At 42.3% G+C, this 23628-nt stretch overlaps 1 protein-coding gene across 4 annotated transcripts in view; it reads right to left on the bottom strand.

The window, feature by feature from the left end:
• The window catches only part of wdr11 (WD repeat domain 11), a 57661-nt gene that overhangs the window by 5446 nt on the left and 28587 nt on the right, over positions 1-23628 (bottom strand). For 2 of the 4 annotated variants that reach the window (XM_061789620.1, XM_061789621.1), the window contains exons 13-26: positions 21402-21477; positions 19899-20007; positions 17896-18017; positions 17622-17769; positions 15273-15379; positions 14609-14723; positions 13468-13639; positions 13237-13345; positions 11940-12002; positions 8971-9036; positions 7332-7521; positions 4721-4816; positions 855-1020; positions 413-510 (exon numbers count right to left, since the gene is read on the bottom strand). In XM_061789620.1, the coding sequence (XP_061645604.1) occupies positions 413-510; positions 855-1020; positions 4721-4816; positions 7332-7521; positions 8971-9036; positions 11940-12002; positions 13237-13345; positions 13468-13639; positions 14609-14723; positions 15273-15379; positions 17622-17769; positions 17896-18017; positions 19899-20007; positions 21402-21477 (1637 nt within the window). The other 2 variants (XM_061789622.1, XM_061789623.1) reach the window with 2 other exon arrangements.

Here is a 23628-nt window from a genome sequence, read left to right as displayed (position 1 = left end):
AACTAACGTTCAATGTTGGGAGTGCTATACACAGTGCACCGCATCAACTCAAGCACTACAACATGGACTCATTTTGCCTGCATCTTTCCAGGAGTACAGTCTTTCATTCATGATTCATTATATGGCATTACTATTAAACTGACAGAGAAAGCTTTCATGTTTTTTCAGACGCCGAAACTTTAACATTTCCTTCTAGTACTAGTTTGCTCAGCTCACCTACATACGGAAAACACACAACAAAACATTCATCATACATCTATTGGATTGAACTGTTGAGGTGCTATCAACATTCAGCCCATTCTATCTCACATCAGATCATATCCCCAAAACAAACAAACCCCCCCCCCCCCCAACACACACACACAAAAGTATCTGATGATTCTTGCTGACAGACACATTTCTGCTGACTTACCTTAGCAAGCCAGGCAGCACGGTTCCACTCCCCGTAGGTCTGTAGGTAGCGGCAAGCATCCACAGCCTTGTCAATCAAACACAGCAGCTGCACCCCCTCTGGAAAACAGCCAGTTGAAAAGTTGCAATGTGACAACGAGCTACGATGGCTCAAATTACATTTCAACACTGTAAATCTGCCATACCCTCAATGCAATACTTGGATGAGATCCAAAACTTTTTTTTTTTTTTTTTACATGTGGCTGTTCTATGTAAGTGGGTGGGTGTGTGAGTGTGAGACACCACTACTGGGATGAATCACATTAAATGTGCATCTCATTCAATTTCAGGCCTGGAGTTTTCCTGATTTAATTGAAACGATATTACCACCAAGAAAGCAAACCTTGGCGGCTGTACGTACCCCTTCAAAGTACAAAAGGTTGCTATGAGATGTCCAACTGTACCTGCTAACTTGCCATTGGCAATCATGTTAGTGGCCACGAGTTTGATGGTGGACTGGGAGGGACCAGATGAGGTGATGGTGGTCACCAAACAGGCCTTGAGGGAATCACAGTAGTAGCTGGGATTGTCTGCACTCGTCTCCAACAGTAATTGTACAGCACGATCCGTCTGAAAGCGAGACCAAAGTACAACAGAAGTGTAATGACTGAAGTATGAATGAAGGCAGCAGCAGCCAGTGAAAGGCAGGGAGTATTGACCGAACAATAGGGGGATTCAATATTTATTTGTCACGCTTTTCATCTGGTGGCGATAAATGCTTTGTGCTAGTGTCAGAGCTGACTGACCCCTTTCCTTCTGCCTCGATAGGTACGACACATCCAATACAAAGCCTGTTGATTGCAGCCTGTGAATAGAGCAGGACCAGTGACATTGGGAGGTGACTACAATCCCCATAGGCAGACATCCTACAGCGGAATGAGGCAGTAGTTATCTTCCATCTTGCTTCATTTGGCCTACTACATAAAACAAGGGTGGCTACCTGAGCCACAAAACACCCTGCATGGCAACAATAACTTACTATGTCCATCTACAATATTAAGTAGCTCAGTACATGATATTCAGAACAGCTGCCAGTATTATGCAGTAAAGCTTTACACTACTCCAAATAACAACCACAATAATAAAGTTCCTTTTAGAATGGTTTGGCAGTGTCAAGTAAGCATTATAAGCTTTCGTGAAGGCAGACGTATTGATACAGCTCTTGTGATATCTCTAGGGTTGCCTCCTACTAACGATTATTTTAATAATCAAATAATCTGTCGATTTGTCAATTAATCGATGAATCCGATTTTTCTTTTTCTATTAATTTCAATCCATCATCCATTTTCTGACGCTTATCCGAGGTCGTGTCGTGGGGGCAGTAGCTTTAGCCCAGACTTCCCTCTCCCCAGTCACTTCATCCAGCTCTTCTGGGGCGATCCCGAGGCGTTCCCAGGCCAGCCGAGAGACGTAGTCTCTCCAGCGTGTCCTGGGTCGTCCCCGGGGTCTCCTCCCGGTGGGACGTGCCCGGAACAGCTCACCAGGGAGGCGTCCGGGAGGCATCCAAATCAGATGCCCCAGCCACCTCATCTGACTCCTCTCGATGTGGAGGAGCAGCGGTTCTACTCTGAGATCCTCCCGGATGACCGAGCTTCTCGCCCTATCTCTAAGGGAGTGCCCGGACACCCTGCGGAGGGAACTCATTTCGGCTTCTTGTATCCAGAATCTTGTTCTTTCGGTCACGACCCACAGCTCGTGACCATAGGTGAGAGTAGGAACGTAGATCGACCGGTAAATCGAGAGTTTCGCCTGTCGGCTTACCTCCTTCTTCACCACAACGAACCGATACAAAGTCCGCAGAGACTGCACCTATCCGCCTATCGATCTCCCGTTCTATTCTTCCATCACTCGTGAACAAGACCCCAAGATATTTAAACTCTGTCTCCTGATTTGGAGGTGCTGATTGTCATCCCAGCCGCTTCACACTTGGCTGCGAACCACTCCAGTGAGAGTTGGAGATCACGGCTTGATGAAGCCAACAGAACCACATCTGCAAAAAGCAGAGATTCAATACTGAGGCTACAAAACCGGAACCCCTCAACGCGTCGGCTGCGTCTAGAAATTCTGTCCATAAAAGTTATGAACAGAATCAGTGACAAAAGGCAGCGTTGGCGGAGTCCAACCCTCACCGGAAACGAGTCTGACTTACTGCCGGAAATGCGGACCAAACTCTGACACCGGTCGTACAGGGACCGAACAGCCCGTATTAGGGGGTTCGGTAGCCTATACTCCCGAAGTTAATAATTTCAATCCCCTTTTTCAAAAACAGCACATTATTTCAAATTGACAGTTACTGATTTGGTCTGTAACATTTCCTAAAATAGGCAAAAATGTTGATAAATGTACATGAACGTAAAAGATGTTTGCAAAATGCTACTTTGATGAAACAAAGAAAATCAGTCTGCTTTACTATTATAAAAATACAATTAATATTTACTGCTTTATTATAATAATTATTTATATTTACTGTTGAGAGACTGAAATTCCGAGGATTTGGACAATTCTAAGGTAAACAAGGTCTCTAAATGATTAATCCATTATCAAAAATCCTTAGATTAATTTGATACTCAATTAGTTGTGAATTAATCATTGCACCTCTAATTATATCATTATATTGTGCAGCTGTACCTAATGTTGTGGCTGGTGGGTGTATATGTCAATCATAGCTGAAATCATAGCTAAACAGTGATAATTGGTCTTCATTTTAAATACGACTGATGACTGAACAACAACCATCATTAATTTCTTTATGGTTATGTTTTGTTCAATGATAAGGCTTTTCTGAAATGCTTGACAGTTTAATTTGAATCAAATTAACATAAAATGTGTTTCGCCTAGCCCTTCATGTTTTCTTTAAAGAGTTGTACCCATCTTACAAATTCTGCCTGGGTAATCAAACATATGAGCACAACTGTGTGTTTTCTAATTTACTAAATAAAAGTAGGGCTGTGAACTTCAAAATAAGAGCAAGTAAATAAAAATAAAGTATTGTGTGTTCAAATAAGGTGTTTAACTTCAGAATAATTCTTTGAAAAAACTAACAAAATACAGATAATACTTCATGTTTTGATCATATGGGTAGAAGCAAAATCATGCATTGTAAAAATGCAGTATTCATAGGGAGAAGGGTTTTCCAGAATTTTGAGGTCAACTTTGGGGCTGCGCATTATACACGAGAAATTACGGCAATAGTGGAGCAGATTTATATAATACCAGATCCACACAGTGTCTCCGGCTGTTACTTGGCAGCTAAGTTGGGCGAAGCTCATTTTCATGCAGTGGTCAGTCACATCAATGCCAAAAGGTAAGCAGAGCTGCAGTGTTAGCAAAGATTGGCATCCTTATTACCATTAGCTTCTAGTAGGTGACATATTCAAATGTTTACGAAGTAGTCAATGACGATGGAATGCTGAAATACAAAAGTGTTTTACTTAACACACTGGGTTAGTAATAGAAGCTCGCCTCGTCCCACAAGCACCGCCCCCGAAAGCGCACTCGACATTGGTTTGGCAGTACATCTTAGGGGTGAGCTGTGGTGAATTTGCATGAACTTCCCAAAATATAATAATTTCAACCACAGTGATACTGTACCATATGGCAAATGCCCGATGCAATGATATAAAATCCAGGCATTGTGTTTAATTTGTCTTGAACTACATCCATCCATTTTCCATACCGCTTTTCCTCACTACTGTCGGGGGCGTGCTGGAGCCTATCCCAGCTATCTTTGGGCGAGAGGCGGGGTACACCCTGAACTGGTCGCCAGCCAATCGCAGGTCACATAGAAACAGACAACCATTCAGATTTACACCTACGGGAAATTTAGAGTCTTCAATTAATCTACCATGCATGTTTTGGGGATGTGGGAGGAAACCGGAGTACCCGGAGGATACCCACGCAGGCACGAGGAGAACATGCAAACACCACACAGGCTAGGCCGGATTTGAACGCGGGTCCTTATAACTGTGATGCAGATGTGCCAACCAGTCGCTCACCGTGTCTTGAACTAAAAAGGAATAAACTGCATGAGGCCAATTATTAATAACTCTGAGTCAATTGTCCAAATATGTTTCAGCCCCTGAAAATTGATGCACTGGCCGTGCATCCTGAACAGTATTGTGAAACCTCTTGACTTGATATTTGACTGTGGTGGAGTATAAAGAGAAAAATCATAAAAACCCATTGCTCAAATAGTTGACCAAACTAAACATTCTGGAAAAGCCAGAAAGGGAATGCTGAGTTAGACTTTAAGTGGTGGTTTAGTACCTACCTGACCCAGAAGAAGGAGTTGGTCAGCACATTTCTTAGTATGCTCATAATTGGAGCGCTTCACTTCCTGCAGGTGAACACGATCTAACTGGAATTTCTGTGGCACAACAAAGGTTATTAAGAGATTCAAATAAACTGATTAATAATAATAAGATGACTGTTTTTCAGTGTCAGCAAGTCATTGCATGGTTTGAAAACTGATCATATATTACAGGACATCAATAGTGATTAGGAAAAGAAACAAGAAAAATATGGAGCGCAGTTATACAGTTATGACTACAGAATAAAGCAAATTTCAGATTAATTATAAAATCTTTAAAAATAGTCATCACTCGCGTTTGTAGTGCCGCAGCCCTTTCAAATTGTGCGTTCTTGTTATCTCACAGCTTGTATCCAATTTTGGGTTATACTTTTTATTAAAATAAAACAAAACAGAGAGATGTCAAAGTCAGAAAACTGTTTATGTGAGAACTCAAGGAAAAATAGAAGACAGAGCGATAGACACAAAATTGGTGTGTGTGTGTGTGTGTGAGCGGCAATGTCCAAATATGTGTATCTACTGTATGTGGAATACAGAAGCTTTTTTATTTATTTTTTTGCATGTAGTTATGCTCAATTCTTCAGTGAGTCACAGCCAAGGGAGTAAATCAAAAGTGTTTAGAAGCTTCGGAGCTGTGTGTTTTCTGTTGAGTCTTAGATATTAGTAATTACATCCAGGCTTCTACCACTGCGGCTGTTTTTTATGAGAAGCCAAATGCAGCTACAGACCATCTACTTATGCTCACTGTGTGGCCCCTTAATAAGATGGACCAGAATTTTCATGAAAACAAAATTTTGCATAATCAGTTTTAAAAAAATACATAAGTCATGTTGCCCTGCGATTGGCTTGCAACCAGTTTAGAGTGTACCCCACCTCCTGCCCGATGATTGCTGGGATAGGCTCCAGCACGCCCGCGACCCTTGTGAGGAGAAGCGGCTCAGAAAATGGATGTATGGATAAGTCATGTTGGCGATGATGGAGTCACAGAAAGACAATTACTAGTTGAAAATAGTCACACTCTATATTTCAATTATTCAATGCCATCTAAAATATATTTCTCTTAATTTGTTAATCTTGTTGGAAAGTTAGATGAGTTGAAGTGTTCTGGGTTCCAATCTCAGCTCTGGCCTTCCAGTGTGGAGTTTGAATGCTAATGTTTGTGTGGGTTTTCTCCGGGTCCCACACATCAAAAACATATATATTAGAATAATTTATCTAAATAACTCATGGGTGTGAGTGTGAATGGTTATTCGTTTATACACCTCTAAACATCTCTCCCCAAAACAGCTGGGATATGCTTCAGCTCAACCGCAATAACGATGACAAGTGGTATAGAGGATGCATGGATGACTGTTGATCTTGTTTAATGAAAAGAGAATGCATTTTTAAGTTTTTCATCTTCATCTTTTATTTAATCTTTATATGTGGGAGGAAAAGTCACATGATATCACCTTTACCTTCTGTTACTTTTCTGAACTAAAATATATATATATTCTTTTTTTTTTGCAGCTTGTATTTTAAGTTAGGGCAATCCTTAAAACATTGGAATGCTAAATGCAGAATCTATCCATTCATTTTTTTTAACAAAATAGCAGCAAATGTCTTAATAACACACACAATAAGCATTGTGGTTGTCATGCCAACCAGAAACAAATTGTCATCTCATAATGAAACTTTTTTTCCAGGCTCCTTAGAACTTTTTTTTCCAGGCTCCTTAGAACACAGGTTGAACAATAAAAAAAAAGGATAACAACAAGATAAGTTATTGTTCACAGAGTGCTTCAGACCTGAAAGCGGTCAAGGGTCAATTTAGGCAATGGCAACACAATGTCCCCCATACATGTCTGGGCTTGACTCATTGGTCCTCATAAATGGATTTGTCATTATTTTTTCGATTATATACTGTACATATATGAGTGTAGCGGGAAGTTTGTTTATGCATAAAAGGTGCCATCTGCTGTGTTTTAGCAGCCCGGGGCCTTTCAGCATACTATCAGTCACACTGCCATGTGAGGACCCATCAGGCTCTGGGATAAGACCAACTGGAGTTGGGTCTGAGACTTCATCCATCCATCCATTTTCTGAGCCACCTATCCTCACAAGGGTCGCGGGAGTGCCGGAGCCTAGATATTCCTGATCTCATTATATACAAGGGCTTTGATCCGCTCATGAAGATGAATCAGGTAAATAAATGCTGAGCAATATTATCTTTGTAATGCCTTTACAAAGGTCATACTGCAGACTTCATTGGATTATGCGGCTGTAGCTAATGTAGCTGAGGACAATAATGGAAATGCATGCTTCTTGTTGGGTAAAATAAAAAAAATACAGCATTCAAAAGCATACTTTGCTTACAAGGGGTTCTGGGTCAATAGTTTACCTCTGTGCACACAGTGTACGTAATTTCACAATATTGTTACTAAGCCAGTGAGTTATTGGATAGTAACAGTGAATTGCTAAACATGGCCATAGCAATGTTGCTAACAATGAAGAGGACAAGGGACATCTGATATTATTCATTGATATTAATCTGTGGCCAAATAAAAGGAGATTCTTCTCTCTTTTCACTGACCTGGAAATAGGAGCTCTCACACAACATGTCATGGCAGATGTCCAGGTGATTCTGAGGAGACTGCTGGGCTAATTCACTTTGAACTTGACCGTCCGCTGTGGCCACACTGAGCTGACGAGCCTGTGCAAATGACTGGAGGTAGTGTGAAGCCACTGTCCAAAAGTGAAGGTCAGACTCGTCCCCGAACAGCCTGCGGTTTGACACAACATCACTTTAGTCCAAATCAACATAGTAAGGTCTCATTTTGTAACTGCAGCCGTCTAATGATCACACTTCCTGGTTCTTGCAGCACACTTTTTTCCCCTCCCAATCTCACCATTAATCTGCCCAACCACATCGTTCAGTTATTTTTCTCGTCATTTACCAGTGTCAGCCTCCTTTAGCCATTCTGCACTGACACACAGCTGTTGCTAGGTTACCAAGCCACATTAACAATGGCACGATAACTTAGGATGGCCAGATGCAGAGACATTACAGATTTATAAGCTCTATGAAAGCATTCACGCTATTTGCAAGCCAGTAGTTTCCTTCTTTGGTGCCAAGTAAATTGCACTCAAGACAGATTGTTCTAGAATTGCTGGGAAAAATTAGCAAAGATGACAGAAAAAAATGCAGAAGCCTATTGTCGTGATGCAATACAATGTTGTGCAATTTGATAAAATACATTTTGGAGGATTACAATGAATAACTGTCATGCTCTGATGACTCATGATAGGCATAATAATAATTTAGTCAAATATCTGATTGTTTCAAAGTCTAATGATTTTGTGGGATTCATTGTTGATTGTGTCTTGAAGCAATTCATGCAAAATGGAGTGCAATATTTGGCTGCAACCAGCAGAAGTGCTGTTGATTCGGTAGGTTGTCTGAAGAGAATACTGTTACAAAGCAACACCAAGTTACAATTGTCAAGAAAAAAATATTTCTTGAAAGGAGAATAGCTACAGTATATAGAAAAAGACACTTGACTATTTTGCCATGAATTGACCAAACTGTGCAAAATGCTTGGCCAACACCAAGTTCTGTTTTAATGACCATTTTCATAGCAATAATTTTGACTTAGAAGAGTAACGTTTAAGATGAATACAGTTAAAAGGATTAAAGAGGGGAAAAAAAACCATACCAATTTCAACAAAATGTGTGTGTGTGTGGGGTGGGTTATGTGCCAAGGAAGAACCCATTGCATTGCTTTCAACATTTGAGTCCACCCCCCAGAATCATAATGGCACCCACCATCTAATTATCATCCTCCTTGACACTGGAGGTAGGTTGAAAAGTAACAAAAATATGCACATACAAACTCAAAAGAGCCATACATGCATTTCCACAGACCTTTGGCAGAGGTCCTGGCTGCATTGAATGAGCCAAATGAATTGTAGTTATATATTGTCATCTAATGGTGTTGAAGATTTATGCACAATACTGTATATAGATTTACAACAATTCATCAATTGATTTTTTTAATTTCTCCTGCACAGTCTATCAAGGACATGTAGTGAAATGCTCATTTCTATTTGCAAGTGACTGTACAGTTGCAACATTTACAAACTTAATTGAGAGGATATTTTGAAAGTGAAAATCAGACATTGCTTTTGAATTGTGGTTCAACAGATTTAAAAAACAAAACAAAAAAACTCACCGTGAGACCAGGATGCAGCGCTGCAGCAGGCTGAGCTCTGGGTCCTGCAGCACACTCTTCATGTCACTGGGGAGTCAGTCAAAGATACAAAATAACAATACAGCCAGAGCCAGCTCACTTTCATACATATGTCGGCAAGCACAATCTTCAACATGACTGTTGTCATATTTATTATAACATTCATATACATCCAGCCATCCATTTTCTGAGGTCGGGTCACGGGGGCAGTAGCTTCAGCAGGGACGCCCAGATTTCCCTCTCCCCAGCCACTTCATCCAGCTACTCCAGGGGTATCCCGAGGTGGGAGACACAGTCTCTCCAACATGTCCTGGGTCGTCCTCTGGGTCTCCTCCCGGTGGGACACATCACCAGGGAGGCGTCCGGGAGGCATCTGAATCAGATGCCCCAGCCACCTTATCTGGGTCCTCTCAATGTGGAGGAGCAGCAGCTCTACTCCGAGTTCCTCCCAGATGACCGAGCTTCTCATCTATCTCTAAGGGAAAGCCCGGACATCTTGCAGAGGAAACTCATTTCGGCCGCTTGAATCCGTGACCAGAGGTGAGGGTAGGAACGTAGATCGACCGGTAAATTGAGAGCTTCGCCTTTCGGCTTAGCTCCTTCTTTACCACAACGGACCGATACAAAGTCTGCATCACTGCAGACGCTGCACCGATCCATCTGTAGATCTCCCGTTCCATTCTTCCCTCACTCGTGAACAAGACCTCCTCCACTTGGGGCAGGATCACATCCCCGACCTGGAGAGGGCACGCCACCCTTTTCCGACTGAGGACCATGGTCTCAGATTTGGAGGTGCTGATTTTCATCCCAGCCGCTTCACACTGGGCTGTGAACCGCTCCAGTGAGAGTTGGAGATCACGGCTTGATGAAGCCAACAGAACCACATCATCCGCAAAAAGCAGAGATGCAATACTGAGGTCACCAAACCGGACCCCCTCTACGCCTCGGCTGCGCCTAGAAATTCTGCCCATAAAAGTTATGAACAGCATCGGTGACAAAGGGCAGCATTGGCGGAGTCCAACCCTCACCGGAAACGAGTCCGACTTACTGCCGGCAATGCGGACAAAACTCTGACACCGGTCGTACAGGAACCCAACAGCCCGTATCAGGGGGTTCAGTACCCCATACTCCCAAAGCACCCCCTACAGGACTTCCTGAAGGACACGGTCGAACGCCTTCTCCAAGTCCACAAAACACATGTAGACTGGTTGGGCGAACTCCCATGCACCCTCGCGGAGCCTGCCGAGGGTGTACTGGTCCACTGTTCCACGGCCAAGACGAAAACCGACGGACCTTCCTCTCCAGCACCCCTGAATAGACCTTACCAGGGAGGGTAGGAGTGTGATCCCCCTGTAGTTGGAAGACACCCTCTGGTCCCCCTTCTTAAAAAGGGGGACCACCACCCCAGTCTGCCAGTCCAGAGGCACTGTGCCCTGATGTCCATGCAATATTGCAGAGGCGTGTAAAAGAGGACAGCCCCACAACATCCAGAGCCTTTAGGAATCTCATCCACCCCCGGGGCCTTGCCACCAAGGAACTTTTTAACCACCTTGGTGACCTCCAGAGATAGGAGAGCCTGCCTCAGAGAACCCAGACTCTGCTTCCTCATGGGAAGGCTGTCGGTGGAATTGAGGAGGTCTTCGAAGTCTTCTCCCCACAGACTCAAAACGTCCCGAGTCGAGGTCAGCAGCGACCCATCCCTACTATACACGGTGTGGATGGTGCACTGCGTCCCTCTCCTGAGACGCTGGATGGTGAACCAGAATTTCCTCGAGGCCGTCCGGAAGTCTTTCTCCATGGCTTCACCAAACTCCTTCCATGCCCGAGTTTTTGCTCCAGCGACCAACAAAGCTACATTCCGCTTGGCCAGCTGGTACCCATCAGCTGCCTCAGGAGTCCCACAGGCCAAAAAGGCCCGAAAGGACTCCTTCTTCAGCTTGACGGCATCCCTCACTGTTGGTGTCCACCAACGGATTGAGGGATTGCCACCACGGCAGGCACCGACCACCTTACAGCCACAGCTCCGGTCGGCCACCTCAGCATTGGAGACGCAGAACATGGTCCAGTCGGACTCGATCTCCCCCGCCTCCCCTGCAACATGAGAAAAGTTCTGTCGGAGGTAGGAGTTGAAACTCCTTCCGACAGGGGATTCTGCCAGACGTTCCCAGCAGACCCTCACAATACGTTTGAGCCTGCCAGGTCAGACCGGCATCTTCCCCCACAATCGGACCCTCACTACCAGGCGGTGATCAGTTGACAGTTTCGCCCCTCTCTTCATCCGAGTGTCCAAGAGTCTGATGACACGACCACAAAGTCGATCATCGAACTGCGACGTAGGGTGTCCTGGTGCCAGGTGCACGTGTGGACAACCCTTATGCTTGAACATGGTGTTCGTTATGGACAATCCGTGACGAGCACAGAAGTCCAATAACAGAACACCGCTCGGGATCTGATCAGGGGGCCCGTTCCTCCCAATCACGCCCTTCCAGGTCTCACTGTCATTGCCCACGTGAGCATTGAAGTCCCCCAGCAGAACGATGGAGTCCTCAGCGGGAACGTACAGGCGCCGAGCCGGGGGGCAATAAGTATACCCACACTTCCTCCGCGCCTCACAGTGGGCAACTCCAGAGTGGAAGAGAGCCTAACCCCTCTCAAGAGGACTGGCACCAGAGCCCAAGCCGTGTGTGGAGGCGAGCCCGACTATATCTAGTCGGAACTTCTCAACCTGCTCGGGTTTCTTCCCTGCCAGAGAGGTGACATTCCACATCCCTAGAGCCAGCTTCTGTAGCCGGGGATCAGATTGCCAAGGTCCCTGCCTTCGGCCACCGCCCAGCTCACACTGCACTGACCCCTATGTCCCCTCCCACAGGTGGTGAGCCCATGGGAAGATAACATTCATATAAAATCTATATATTCACTGCTTCAAAAGACAGAGCAAAATAAAAACCTACTTTGACAAAGAATTGAGCTGCTCCTGGATCAGACCTTTTATCTCATCTTTCTCATTGTAGTCTCTGAAAAGGCAAACACATATCAATAAGCTATTTACCTAAAATACAACTAGACCTTGCAAATGACATCCTTACTGTGTTAATGTTTATTGCTAATACTGTGCAGTCAACTACAGACAAAATCAATAGAGACGAATAACATTTCAGAAACCCAGTATTTAAATAACATTTATTATAATAGGCTACTGCTGTGACTTTGTTTGGTTGTGTGTTATGGTAAGGTTAACCAATGTTAGCTAGAAGCATGCAATCAACTCAAGCTGACATTAATCCCTGGTCTGGCAGACTGCTATTATAATTTATAAAGTTAGATGGTCCTGGATGTCCCCCCCCACCCCATTTTCCCCCCACTCTCCAGAACCGCTGCTGGAGCAGTCACTACACGTGAAAATGTAATTCACTTTTGGTGTTGCTTTTTATTATTTCTAATGTCAAAACGTACAAAGGGTTGCTCATTTTATATTTTATAGAATTAAAAATAAAACATTTTGCAATTTTTTTTGGTATATGTGTTTTTTTTTTTTGTATTTCTTTTTGTAATACTGTGGAAATATCAAAATTTGTGATGATATTGTCCCATCCTGATATGGAATTTTCATATCACTCTGCAGTGATAGTGACTTGAAATACTGACTCAAGAGCATGCCAAGCACAAAAGGAGAAAATAGTTACCTATAGACTTCAAGCCAATCTGATCGGTCTGATCGGTATCGGCCGATAATTAGAATTTTATGCAGATCGGCTTTCATGTCATAATTCGCCGACCCGATCCATGACGTCATCGATCGGCTCTGCACAAGACATTTAACTCCGTGTCGCCGTTGCGTATGAATCCAAAATCTAGCTTATTTTTAGCCTTGTCACATGTGCTGTGATATGTCATAAAGTACACAAGTAAATGCAATAAATGAACAAGTCATGTAAATGGACACATTGCTCCATTTTGTGATCGGATCGGTGATCGGTTTTCTAAACTTGATCGGCCCCAAAAATCCTGATTGTGTAAAGCCTAGTTACTAATGTTTGTTTCATCGCATAACCTAACTTAAAAGATGGAATTAGAAGAGTTGCCTAATAGTTGTTTTGAAGAACATTCCTGGTTCTAACATTTGTGAGTCTCTTTTGGATGCCAAACTTCAAACATATATATACTCAAATGTCAAATTTGGGGGAAATATTAAGGCCTATTATTGCTCGAGATACATATGCAGTAAAACGAGGGCCTGCTTGAACCTACACTTGTGTAATGTCCATAGTGAAGGTCCCCGACCAGGGCTGCAGTAGGAGGAAAGCCTTGAGAGTGAGGGCAGCTCGAGGTAGCAGCAGGTAGGGGCACCACACTGAATCTGGACATATTGGTCACATAGCAGACAGAAAAAAGCAGATCTACAAGTTGTTCAAATTGAAAGTACCATACATTCTATTTTCATCTGTCTTTTTCGTTATTGTTTTTCAGTTTGTGGCTTACCGGTGAGATCTTGTTCATCCATACGATAACTAGCGGACTTCATTGCCATCTCCAACACTCGAATACAGCCATCATCTGAAGCCAGCACGACTTTGTCTGAAGTGCACCAGTCAATGTCCAAAACACGATAGTTTACGTTGCGACCAATTCGCATGCTGCTAACCATTTGGACCTACAAGAGGGTATAACCAATGAAGATCAATATAAACTCTTACACTTATTGGAAAGTAACATTCATTGGATGCTGCACAAAGAGCAACCTGAAAAACATGTCATATTGAGGAATTAGCTTTGACAAAATAAATAAACGCAGGATACAGAGGGGAAGACACTTAGCAGCAAACAGCCCTGTCAAGGAGTGCAAACTGCTTTCTAGCTTTTAATAGGAATGTGCAGAAGTGAGTGTATAAGCCAGCTGTCAGCAGATTGGGAAAGCATTTGGGAGATTTCTATTGCTCCTCCCTTGCTTCTATGACTACTTCCCTGTACGACTTGATCCATCTGCTGTCTGCCTTTTACGATTGGGGACTGAGCAATGCATCTTATCTCGGTTCCCATGAAGCATCCACCCATCTTCCTGCTGCCTACACTGCTAAATACACTAGAGAAGGAACCTGTGTCCACCTTTGCTGGGTATATATCTCATTCCTGCTGGAAAAGCTAGAAGCTAGTGTGGTGTACATACAAAGTATAATAAAGTCCTGTCTGTTAAAGTAGTTGAAAGAATGAAGTTGAGCTAAAAATAGTCAGAAAAATTCTTTGATAAGACAGTAACAAAACAGCATGGTAAAGACCAAGTCAGGATTCAAGCATTAAGCAATAAAGAACATCCACATTGCTATGTTTGAGGTTCTTGCATTCAATGCAAAGCTTATAATTATAAACCTTGACTGTGTATTTTGTAAAGAGCAATGTTGCATTCAATGTGAATATTTAAGACCACAGACAACATTCTAAAAGCTACATGGTGAATGGGCTTGGGAATTGAACATGTAAACTTACAACAGCAAGTCAGTAAAAAACATAAGCCATGTCACACACGGCAAGCTTTGCAAGAAGATTAGAAAGCACCACAACAACAAAAAATAAATACATTTTCAGTTCACATCATTTGGTCACACAAGCTCACATGGAGTCCTACCTCTTTGGTGTCCCAGACCTCTGCGCCATCGGTGTACATAACCAGGAGTTTCTGGTTGCCTTTTCCTGGTGCAAAACGGATTTTCTTCACCCAGCCACGGTGAGTTGGTATTCCCCTAAATACCAATGGCATTGGGGCATTCAGTCATCGTAACGTGTTATCACCCATTATGTGAAACTGCAACTCAAATTTCTCTCTCATATATATTTTTTCATGCTCACTTTTAAATGCAAGAAAAACTGGAGTGCAGTGACAAGCAGTTCTCTGTCTACAAACAATGGTTAAGTTACCAAAGTTTTTGCAGGATTTACCAAATCAAACACTTTTTAAGACCTTTTGAATTAAATTTAAGACAAATATTCATGGAAAAAAAAAAAAAAAGAATGCAAGGCAAATGTATCAAGATTTAATGTCATATTCATATAGGTTATGTCTAACTGAACTAATTGGTTATACGAAAGCTGATTGGCTGCAATGTAAGGGCTACAATTTAAGTTGTTTCTTGGGCTTTACTGCAGTAGATTTAAGACTAATGTCTATAATTTTTATTTCAAATTGTAGACTTAAGAACCTGCCAAAGCCGTTGTGAGAATGAATAATTAATGCAGTTATGTAGCATAAAATAGTATGGGAGGAGAGTAAAAAAAAACAAAAAACAAATTGCCTGGACAAACGTGCTTTAAGGTCCCAGAAGTTAAGATTTCCATCCACATCACCGAGCACCAGGGTGTCACCTTTCCAAGCAATGCAAGCAATACTACCCATACTGCCCTGCAACACATTCAATAAGCAGGAGAAAATGACAATTCTAACCTGCACACAACCTGCATAACACCATCACTGACATTTGTGTTTTGGATGCAAATCATAACCAGACAAAGTGTATTAATATTTATGACAGCCAGGTGGCAAATACACATGGATGAGTTAAAGTTAGATTATGTCACTAGACAGGAGTGGCGTTGTGGAGTCGCTTCATGCGTATCACCTCCAGTTTATATGGTGTTGCTGACAGGATAAAACATCTTAGGGGAGTTTCTTGTCAGTGTGCTGACACAGATTAGAAGCTTGCAAAGCCTTTGGGGTATGCAAATCTTGGTGAAATGAATCTGCTTCAGTCATAAAGAAGTTATGAAAGACTTAAAATCCCTGGGTAGCCCTCTGGTCTCTACAACTGTATTGTTAATAGATGCAGGTAGGGTACTGCGAGACGGGGAAAATACACACTGCTTAAGAATCCAATCTGCTGCTTAGAAACATAATATGATACGTGATTGCGATTTCCCATTACAAAAACAATTGAGCAAGAAGTCACAAAACAATACTGAAGCCTGAAGTTCCTCTGAAAAGGTGAAATGAGGATACGGTTACAATTACAGTTAAACTGGTTCATCAACCACGGATTCACCTATCGACCTAAATTTATTTTCAATATTTTTCTGTTTTCTTTTTTGGTGGGGAAACAACCCCGACAACAATTATTGGCTTTCTTTTTTTCAATGCAATTAAATGGATGTCAATTATCCACAGATTTTCGCTATTTGCCCTGCGGGCCGGTCCCTATCGCCTGCAAATAGGGGGGGTCCACTGTTTTATTGCTTTATCTATGTCACTAATGGACAAACATGTAAAAATACTACCTGCTTATGGAATGTAATTACATTTTAGCTAAGCACTGCCCCATCTGTAGATATTTTTAACAAGCATTTAAAAACCCATTTGTTTTGGGGAGGCATTCCAATAAGACTTGTCTTTTCTTGTATTTGAATCAGTACTTTAACTTAATTTTTATGCCTGCAAAAAATCTCTGCACGTAAGCAGCAAGGCTGAAAACCAACATTGAATGCCGTGACCTTCGATCCCTCAGGCGGCACTGCATTAAAGAACGTCATCATTGTTTAAAGGATATTGCCACGTGGGGTCAGCAACACTTGAGAAAACCATTGTCAGGTAAGACAATTTGTAGCTTCATCTACAAATGCAAGTTAAAACTCTACCATGCAAACCGAAAGCCAATCATCAACTACCCCCAGAAACGCCGCCGGCTTATCTGGAATTGAGCTCTTCTGAGATGGACTGACACAAAGTGTGCTGTGGTCTAACGTGTCCACATTCCGAATAGTTTTTGGAAATCATGGATGTTGTGTCCTCTGCGCCAAAGAGAAAAAGGATCATCCGGAATGTTATCAGCGCAAAATTCAAAGGTCAGCGTCTATGATGGTATTGGGGTGTGTTAGTGCACATGGCATGGGTAACTTGCACATCTGTGATGACACCTTTAATGCTGAAAGGTGCACACAAGTTTTGGAGCAACATATGCTGCCATCCATGCAACATATTTTTCAGGGATGTCCCTGCTTATTTCAGCAAGACAATGCCAATCCACATTGTGCACGTGTTACAACAGCATGGCTTCGTAGTAAAAGAGTGTGAGTACTAGACCTGTCTCCCAGTGGCACATTATGAAGGGCCAAATGTGACAATGGAGACCCTGGAGTGTTGAGCAACTTAGAAGCTTAAACAATGTCCTGAGTTCCCAAAAGCTTACTGAGTGTTGTTTAAAAGGAAAAGTAATGTAACACAGTGATTAACAGGCCCTGTGCCATCTTTTTTGGAACGTGTTACAGGCATCAAATTCAAAATGAGTGAATATTTGCAAAAAGGTTTATCAGTTTGAACATTAAATATCTTGTCTTGGTAGTGTTCAACTGAATATAGGTTTTTCATTTATGTTTCACACAACGTCCCAACTTCATTGGAATTGGGCTTTGTACTTGTTTTTTTAACCGACCTATTATATTGTCCACTGAGTTATGGCTTCATGCACATTGGTGTTTAAATTTGGGTAAACATCATGCACTAGTGTCTTATAATTATCACTTGGGCAGCCACTTATTACTCTTACACCTACTCTTCATAAATCAGTTATGAGGACTAGGAATGACTTTATGAAAAAAGAAAGACAAAAGGACAACACAAAACAAACAAAAAAGGAATTATAGTCTGGACTCACATCAGGAGGGATACGGGCACCATCTTTTACAGTGTTGCCCTCTACAGTGATATGGTATACCTGCCCATCTGTATCAGTAAACACAAAATGTTCCCTGGCAGATATGGGGTGGTTGGTCTCTGACTTGCTCTCTGCATCCTGAAGCAGACTAGTAAAGGAATCAAACAGATATACAATCTCCTCAGATACGCACTTTGTATACTGCTCATCTGAAATAACAGTATATGACACAAACAAATGAGTTACAGTATTTTAGAGGCTTCAGAGTGCTGACCTGATAACGGAGGATTCAACCGTATTTTGCTCAGCATCTGACACAGTCTGCCGAGCCATGGCCTCCCTTGCTGCCATCTGCTTCTTCTTTAGACTCTTCAAGTTGTGCGATGGGGACCACTCCTTAACACACACAAAAATTGAAGATTAGAGGAGAGAACCAAGACACAGTTAAAAGCAGAATTCATCCAAAGAAATGGATGTGTTTTGAGGCACACAAAGGTAAAGCACACAATAGTTACTACCCAACCTTATTCCCAAGAAGTTACTGCTGGAGCATTGCAGCGGTGGTCTTGGATCTCAGGTTCACAATCAATATGGAAAAAAAGACAGCAATATGGTACTAAGGAAGGCCAAAATGTATTATTAAGGATGCTGTCAGTTTTATTCGCTCTGTACCGAATTTTACAGCCCCACTGTAAAGTTTGTCCCACATAATTCTTCTTTAATGAGCATAGCTGCCCTAAAGACACCACCGTGCCTTGCTGAGCACGGCTATCTTGTGAGAGAAATCATTCCAATTAGCCACATGAGCTCAGAGAGGTGTAGAAGACAAAAAGTAAGAGAAAATTACGAGAAGGGTACGTCAACATGTTTGAGCTTGGGACAGGGCTCTAGAGTTATACTGGTTGCACTGGCAACCGCAGTTTTACTGGTTCAAAAAAAAAAAAAAAGCGAGCGCACACACACACACACACACACACGTGCGTGCGAGCGCACACACACGTGCGTGCGCACACACACACACACGTGCGTGCGCACACGCACACACACACGCGCGTGCGAGCGCACACACACACACACACGCGCGTGCGAGCGCACACACACACACACGCGCGTGCGAGCGCACACACACACACGCGCGTGCGAGCGCACACACACACACGCGCGTGCGAGCGCACACACACGCGCGTGCGAGCACACACACACACACACACGCGTGCGAGCGCACACACACACACGCGTGCGAGCGCACACATACACACACACACACACACACACACACACGTGCGTGCACGCACACACACACACACACGTACGTGCGTGCACACACACTACGATGGGGGTAATGTACAGTGGGGCAAAAATGTATTTAGTCAGCCACCAATTGTGTAAATTATCCCACTAAAATGTCCAGGCCCGTCTGAAGTTTGCTAGAGAGCATTTGGATAATCCAGAAGAGGATTGGGAGAATGTCATAGTGAGATGAAACCAAAAGAAGAACCTTTTGTTAAAAAAACTAAACTTGTCGTGTTTGAAGGAGGCAACGAAGGAGTGGCTTCGTAAGAAGCATTTCAACGTCCTGGAGTGGCCTAGCCAGTCTCCAGATTTCAACCTCATAGAAAATCTTTGGAGGGAGTTGCAAGTCTGTGTTGCCTAGCGACAGCCCCAAAACATCACTGATTTTTGGGGAGATCTGCATGGAGGAATGGGCCAAAATACCAGCAACAGTGTGTGAAAACCTTGTGGAGACTTACAGAAAACGTTTGACCTCTGTCATTGCCAACAAAGGGTATGTATAACAAAGTATTGAGGCAAACCTTTGTTATTGACCAAATACTTATTTTCCACCATACTTTGCTAATACATTTTTTTTTTTATTCAGACAATGTGATTTACTGGATTTTTTTTCCTCATTTTGTCTCTCATAGGTGAGGTATACCTATGATGAAAATTACAGGCCTCTCTCATCTTTTTAAGTGGGAGAACTTGCACAATTTGTGTTTGTCTAAATACTTTTTTGCCCACTGTATGTCTGCTTTCAAAGTCGCAGAGATTTTTTAGGCGCACCATTGAGAAATTAGGGCGCACGTGCGACCAAATTCGTCACCCTCTTCGAGCCCTGTGGCATTGAAGGGAATATTGTGGACACAATATGGATACATAAGCAGCAGACAGCAATCCATGTATTCTTCAATTTTAGTTACTGTAGATGTGGCATTTCATATGTATAACATAGGACAATTAAAAAGAAAAACTTTCACTAGTGGTTTATCTTTGTACCAGAGCTGTAACAGTAGGGAAGTTCTTTGCCATCTCTCGAAGAAGTGTCCCTGTCCTGATGTCCCACAACTCCAGCGGTTTGTCTCTGAACACCACTACCAGGTACTGCCTGAGGATGAACGTGGGAAAGGACAAAAACATGACAAGAAACCTTTTTATTTTTTTTTTCCATTGGTGAATGGCATCGTGTTAAATTTCCTTTCTTGATAAACTCAGACCTTGTTTTTTGTAGGAGTATAAGCAGAAAAGTACATTTGCACAGATCATTTGAAATGCTTTTCCAGGCCTTTACTGCAGCCTCTTTCAGTTCTTGCTTGATTCTGGAGGTTTCTTCCGTCAGTCTCCTCTTCAGGAGGTAAAATGCATGCTCTATTGCAGGGGTGCCCAAACTTTTTTGCCCCAAGATCTACTTTTCAAGCACCCAACGTCCCGCGATCTACCTTTTTTTGGGGGGGTGGGGGCCGCGACCATGTCTCCGGTTTGAGAGGGCAAAGCGCTACCAGTGAGCTAAAATTCTGGGCCGCCGACACAGCTCAGCACCAATGTATGTTGATGTACCTTGCATCATCCCATGAGCCAATATTGTACAACACAACATAATTAACAATGTAATTTTTTTTGTCATTATCTGAGTTTAGGCCGATGACTTGCACTGAAGTGAATCAGCCAGGGATGCGGAGTCAGTGTCCTAAAATGCCGCTCCACATTTCCGTTCTTTGGTAATGCGATGGCAGATCGGCAGATGAGGCATACACATTTCGAAAATGTCATCGTGAAAAAATACTCCTCATCCCATTCCGTATGAAAGTGGTAAGTTTTTGTCTTCTTACTTGGTCCAGCTCCCCCACTCATTTTTATACCCTCTTAAGTTTAAGAGAAAACACCGAGAGATAAAAATTGGAGGTAACTCACTGACTAGCTTGTTAGTTTTGACACACTTGGCGCCGTTGTTTGCGCATCTGCATTTACCTTTTAGCAGCGTTGCTTGTGGGTGACCTACGTGTCATAAAAATTCAGATATCATCGATTATATACGTATATCAATCACGGGATGGATGATAGGCTGATGTCTTTTTTTTTTTTTTTTTATGTCACACAATGTCATGCGATCTACCAATACTACCTTCGCAGTCGACTGGTCGATCGCGATTGGGCACCCCTGCTCTATTGGGTTAAAGTCCAGAGTAGGGGTCAGATGTTTTTTTTTCCCCTTAATAAAATAAATTATCACTTAGAAACTGCATCTATTATTTATTTTGTCTTTGTGATACAATAGAATTGGTGTGATGATCTCTAACATTTAAGTGTGACAAATATTCAATTAAACCTGAAATCAGGAAGAGGTCAAATACTTTATCTTGGCACTACATGTAGCACTGGGTAAGCACTAAGTAGAGCTAAGTAGTGTATGACGTTTGTGCTTACGTATGTGTCTCCGGAAAAAGTACCAACAATTGCATGATGTTGATATTTCATTTTTGTAGGTAAAAACAGGCAACTCACTTTAGATGTGAAACTTTCATCATCTCAATGGGTGGCTCATCATTTCCTCGCTCACCTCTGAATGCAAAACATCGTCCTGGAAAATACAAACGTGAGAAAGGTAGCTCATCAACGCACTTTTGAAAAGACTGATTCTTCTAATTTCACTTTCGTGCCGGTTCCTCAGGTTATTAACCCACTTTTAAGAGAGTTGGGGGAGGAAACAACCAACGACTTTCTCTTACCTGTGCTGTAATCCACACTTTCTTTCAGAATTGCACCCACTGAATGAGAAATCATGCAGTGCGCCAAGGTGAAGCATCAAAACAAGAATGCCCTTCAGATGTACTATATCACACATGCTAAAAGAGGTGTTTATCTGATTTGGTGAAGGCCATTTAGTAAAGTAGTTTAGAACAAAAAAAGTTACAGTGCAGAGCAGTTTGGCTTGAGGCTTTCTTGGGGGAGTCTGACTCACAATAGTTATGTGACGACTTCAAAGTACTGTATACCTTAAAGGAATAAAACCATATAGCTTAAAGAACACGTCAAACCTGGGGTGGGAAAGGAAATCAGCAATGGCAAAATAATTTATGACCTAGTTTTCCTGCTTGCATGCCAACTATGCTTATGTACAGTGCCATGAAAAAGTATTGGCCTCTCCCCTCGAGTATTCTCAAATGCTTATATTTTTGCATAGTTTCCCCACTTAAAGATCATTAAACAAATGTAAATATCAGACAAATGTAAACCAAGTTAAGTTAAAATGCTTTTTTTGTTTGTTTGGTGATTTCATTTATTAAGGGAAACTTCAAAGTTACCTGGCCCTGTGTGAAAAAAGTAATTACCCCCCCACCCTTGTTAAGTCTTTAATTAATTGTTGGTAATCAGAATTTTTGGTTAATTTTCACTGATCAAACCCAAGCCTGATTACCTCCAGACCAGTTCCATCAAGAAATCACTTAAATGGAATATGTCCCGACAAAATCAAAAGTCAGACAAAAGATCTCAAAAAGCTGCAGCAAAATGACACAACCCAAATAAATTCCAGAACGGTCGAGAAATAAAGTAATTTAAATCAGTCTGGAAAGGTTTACAAAAGCCATTTCTAAAGCTTTGGGATTCCAGCCAACCATAGTGAGAGCCCATTACCCTCACATGGAAAAAACATGGAACAGTGGTGAACTTTCCCAGGAGTGGCCGCCCTACAAGGATTACCCCAAGAGAACAGCAATGACTCATCCAGGAGGCCACAAAGGAACACAGGACAAAGAACTGCAGGCCTCCCTTGCCTTGCTATACTTTTTCTACTGCTTTATATTGAAATCCAAGTAAATGCATTTTTCCAAATTCAACAATATTCCTGTCTGTGTCAATTATTTGATTCAGTCGTCCACTACAATCCATTTAAATTAAACCATATTGCTTTTTAGGAGAAATATTGTTACATAATTAAAATGTGATTAATCGAGCTGAATGGATTACAAAGAATCTAATTAATTACATTTTTTAAATTTTATTTTTAAATAACGTTCCAGCCCTTATATATGTAGTGAAGTGACTATGGCCCGGTTGTCATGGCAATTCCGAGAACTGATAAACTTTGCATTCCTGCCTCCTGAACCTCAACTAGCCAGATTGGTTTCACAAGACACAGGACATCTGGTTTATATCATCTTGAGCCATAAAACTTCCTCATGACTTGCACAGCCGATTGGGGGAGGAAGTGATTGATGACTGTTGACCAATGGAACATGATCAACCCCCCCAGTAGTGGTTAGAGACACTGCCTGTGGACATTGAAATCCCACGTTTGTAACAAACAAACCTCCAGGAATATTCTAAATGTATGCATTGTTGTCAATGACTGAGGACTGTCCTCTTGATTTGAAGCCAAACAGTACGAAATTATGTTATATTGAACAATTAGTTGATTTGCCAAGACTAAAGTTTAGACAATCATTCTATATGCTTGATCTGTGAGTAAGAGTACAAAGTTAAGAGTATTTTAGATTAATATGTGATTTTTAAACCCATTTTTTGATGAGCCGAATTGTAGACTAAATTCAAGTCGATGGGCATGGTTTTCTCAATTTCCCCTGTCCCTTAGACACGCCCCCTGGGTTTTTAACCCTTCGACTGCCGCCTTCTTCCCTCTCTTGTTCTCTTGGGGCTCACTGTTCCTCCTGGAGAACCTCCTCAGCTATGGGGCGGCTTCGGCCAACCCCTCTCCCCTCCCCTTTTCTTT

Source organism: Phyllopteryx taeniolatus, chromosome 11 (genome assembly GCF_024500385.1).
Source record: "Phyllopteryx taeniolatus isolate TA_2022b chromosome 11, UOR_Ptae_1.2, whole genome shotgun sequence".
Taxonomy (NCBI): domain Eukaryota; kingdom Metazoa; phylum Chordata; class Actinopteri; order Syngnathiformes; family Syngnathidae; genus Phyllopteryx; species Phyllopteryx taeniolatus.
This window is presented reverse-complemented; position numbering and strand designations above follow the sequence as displayed.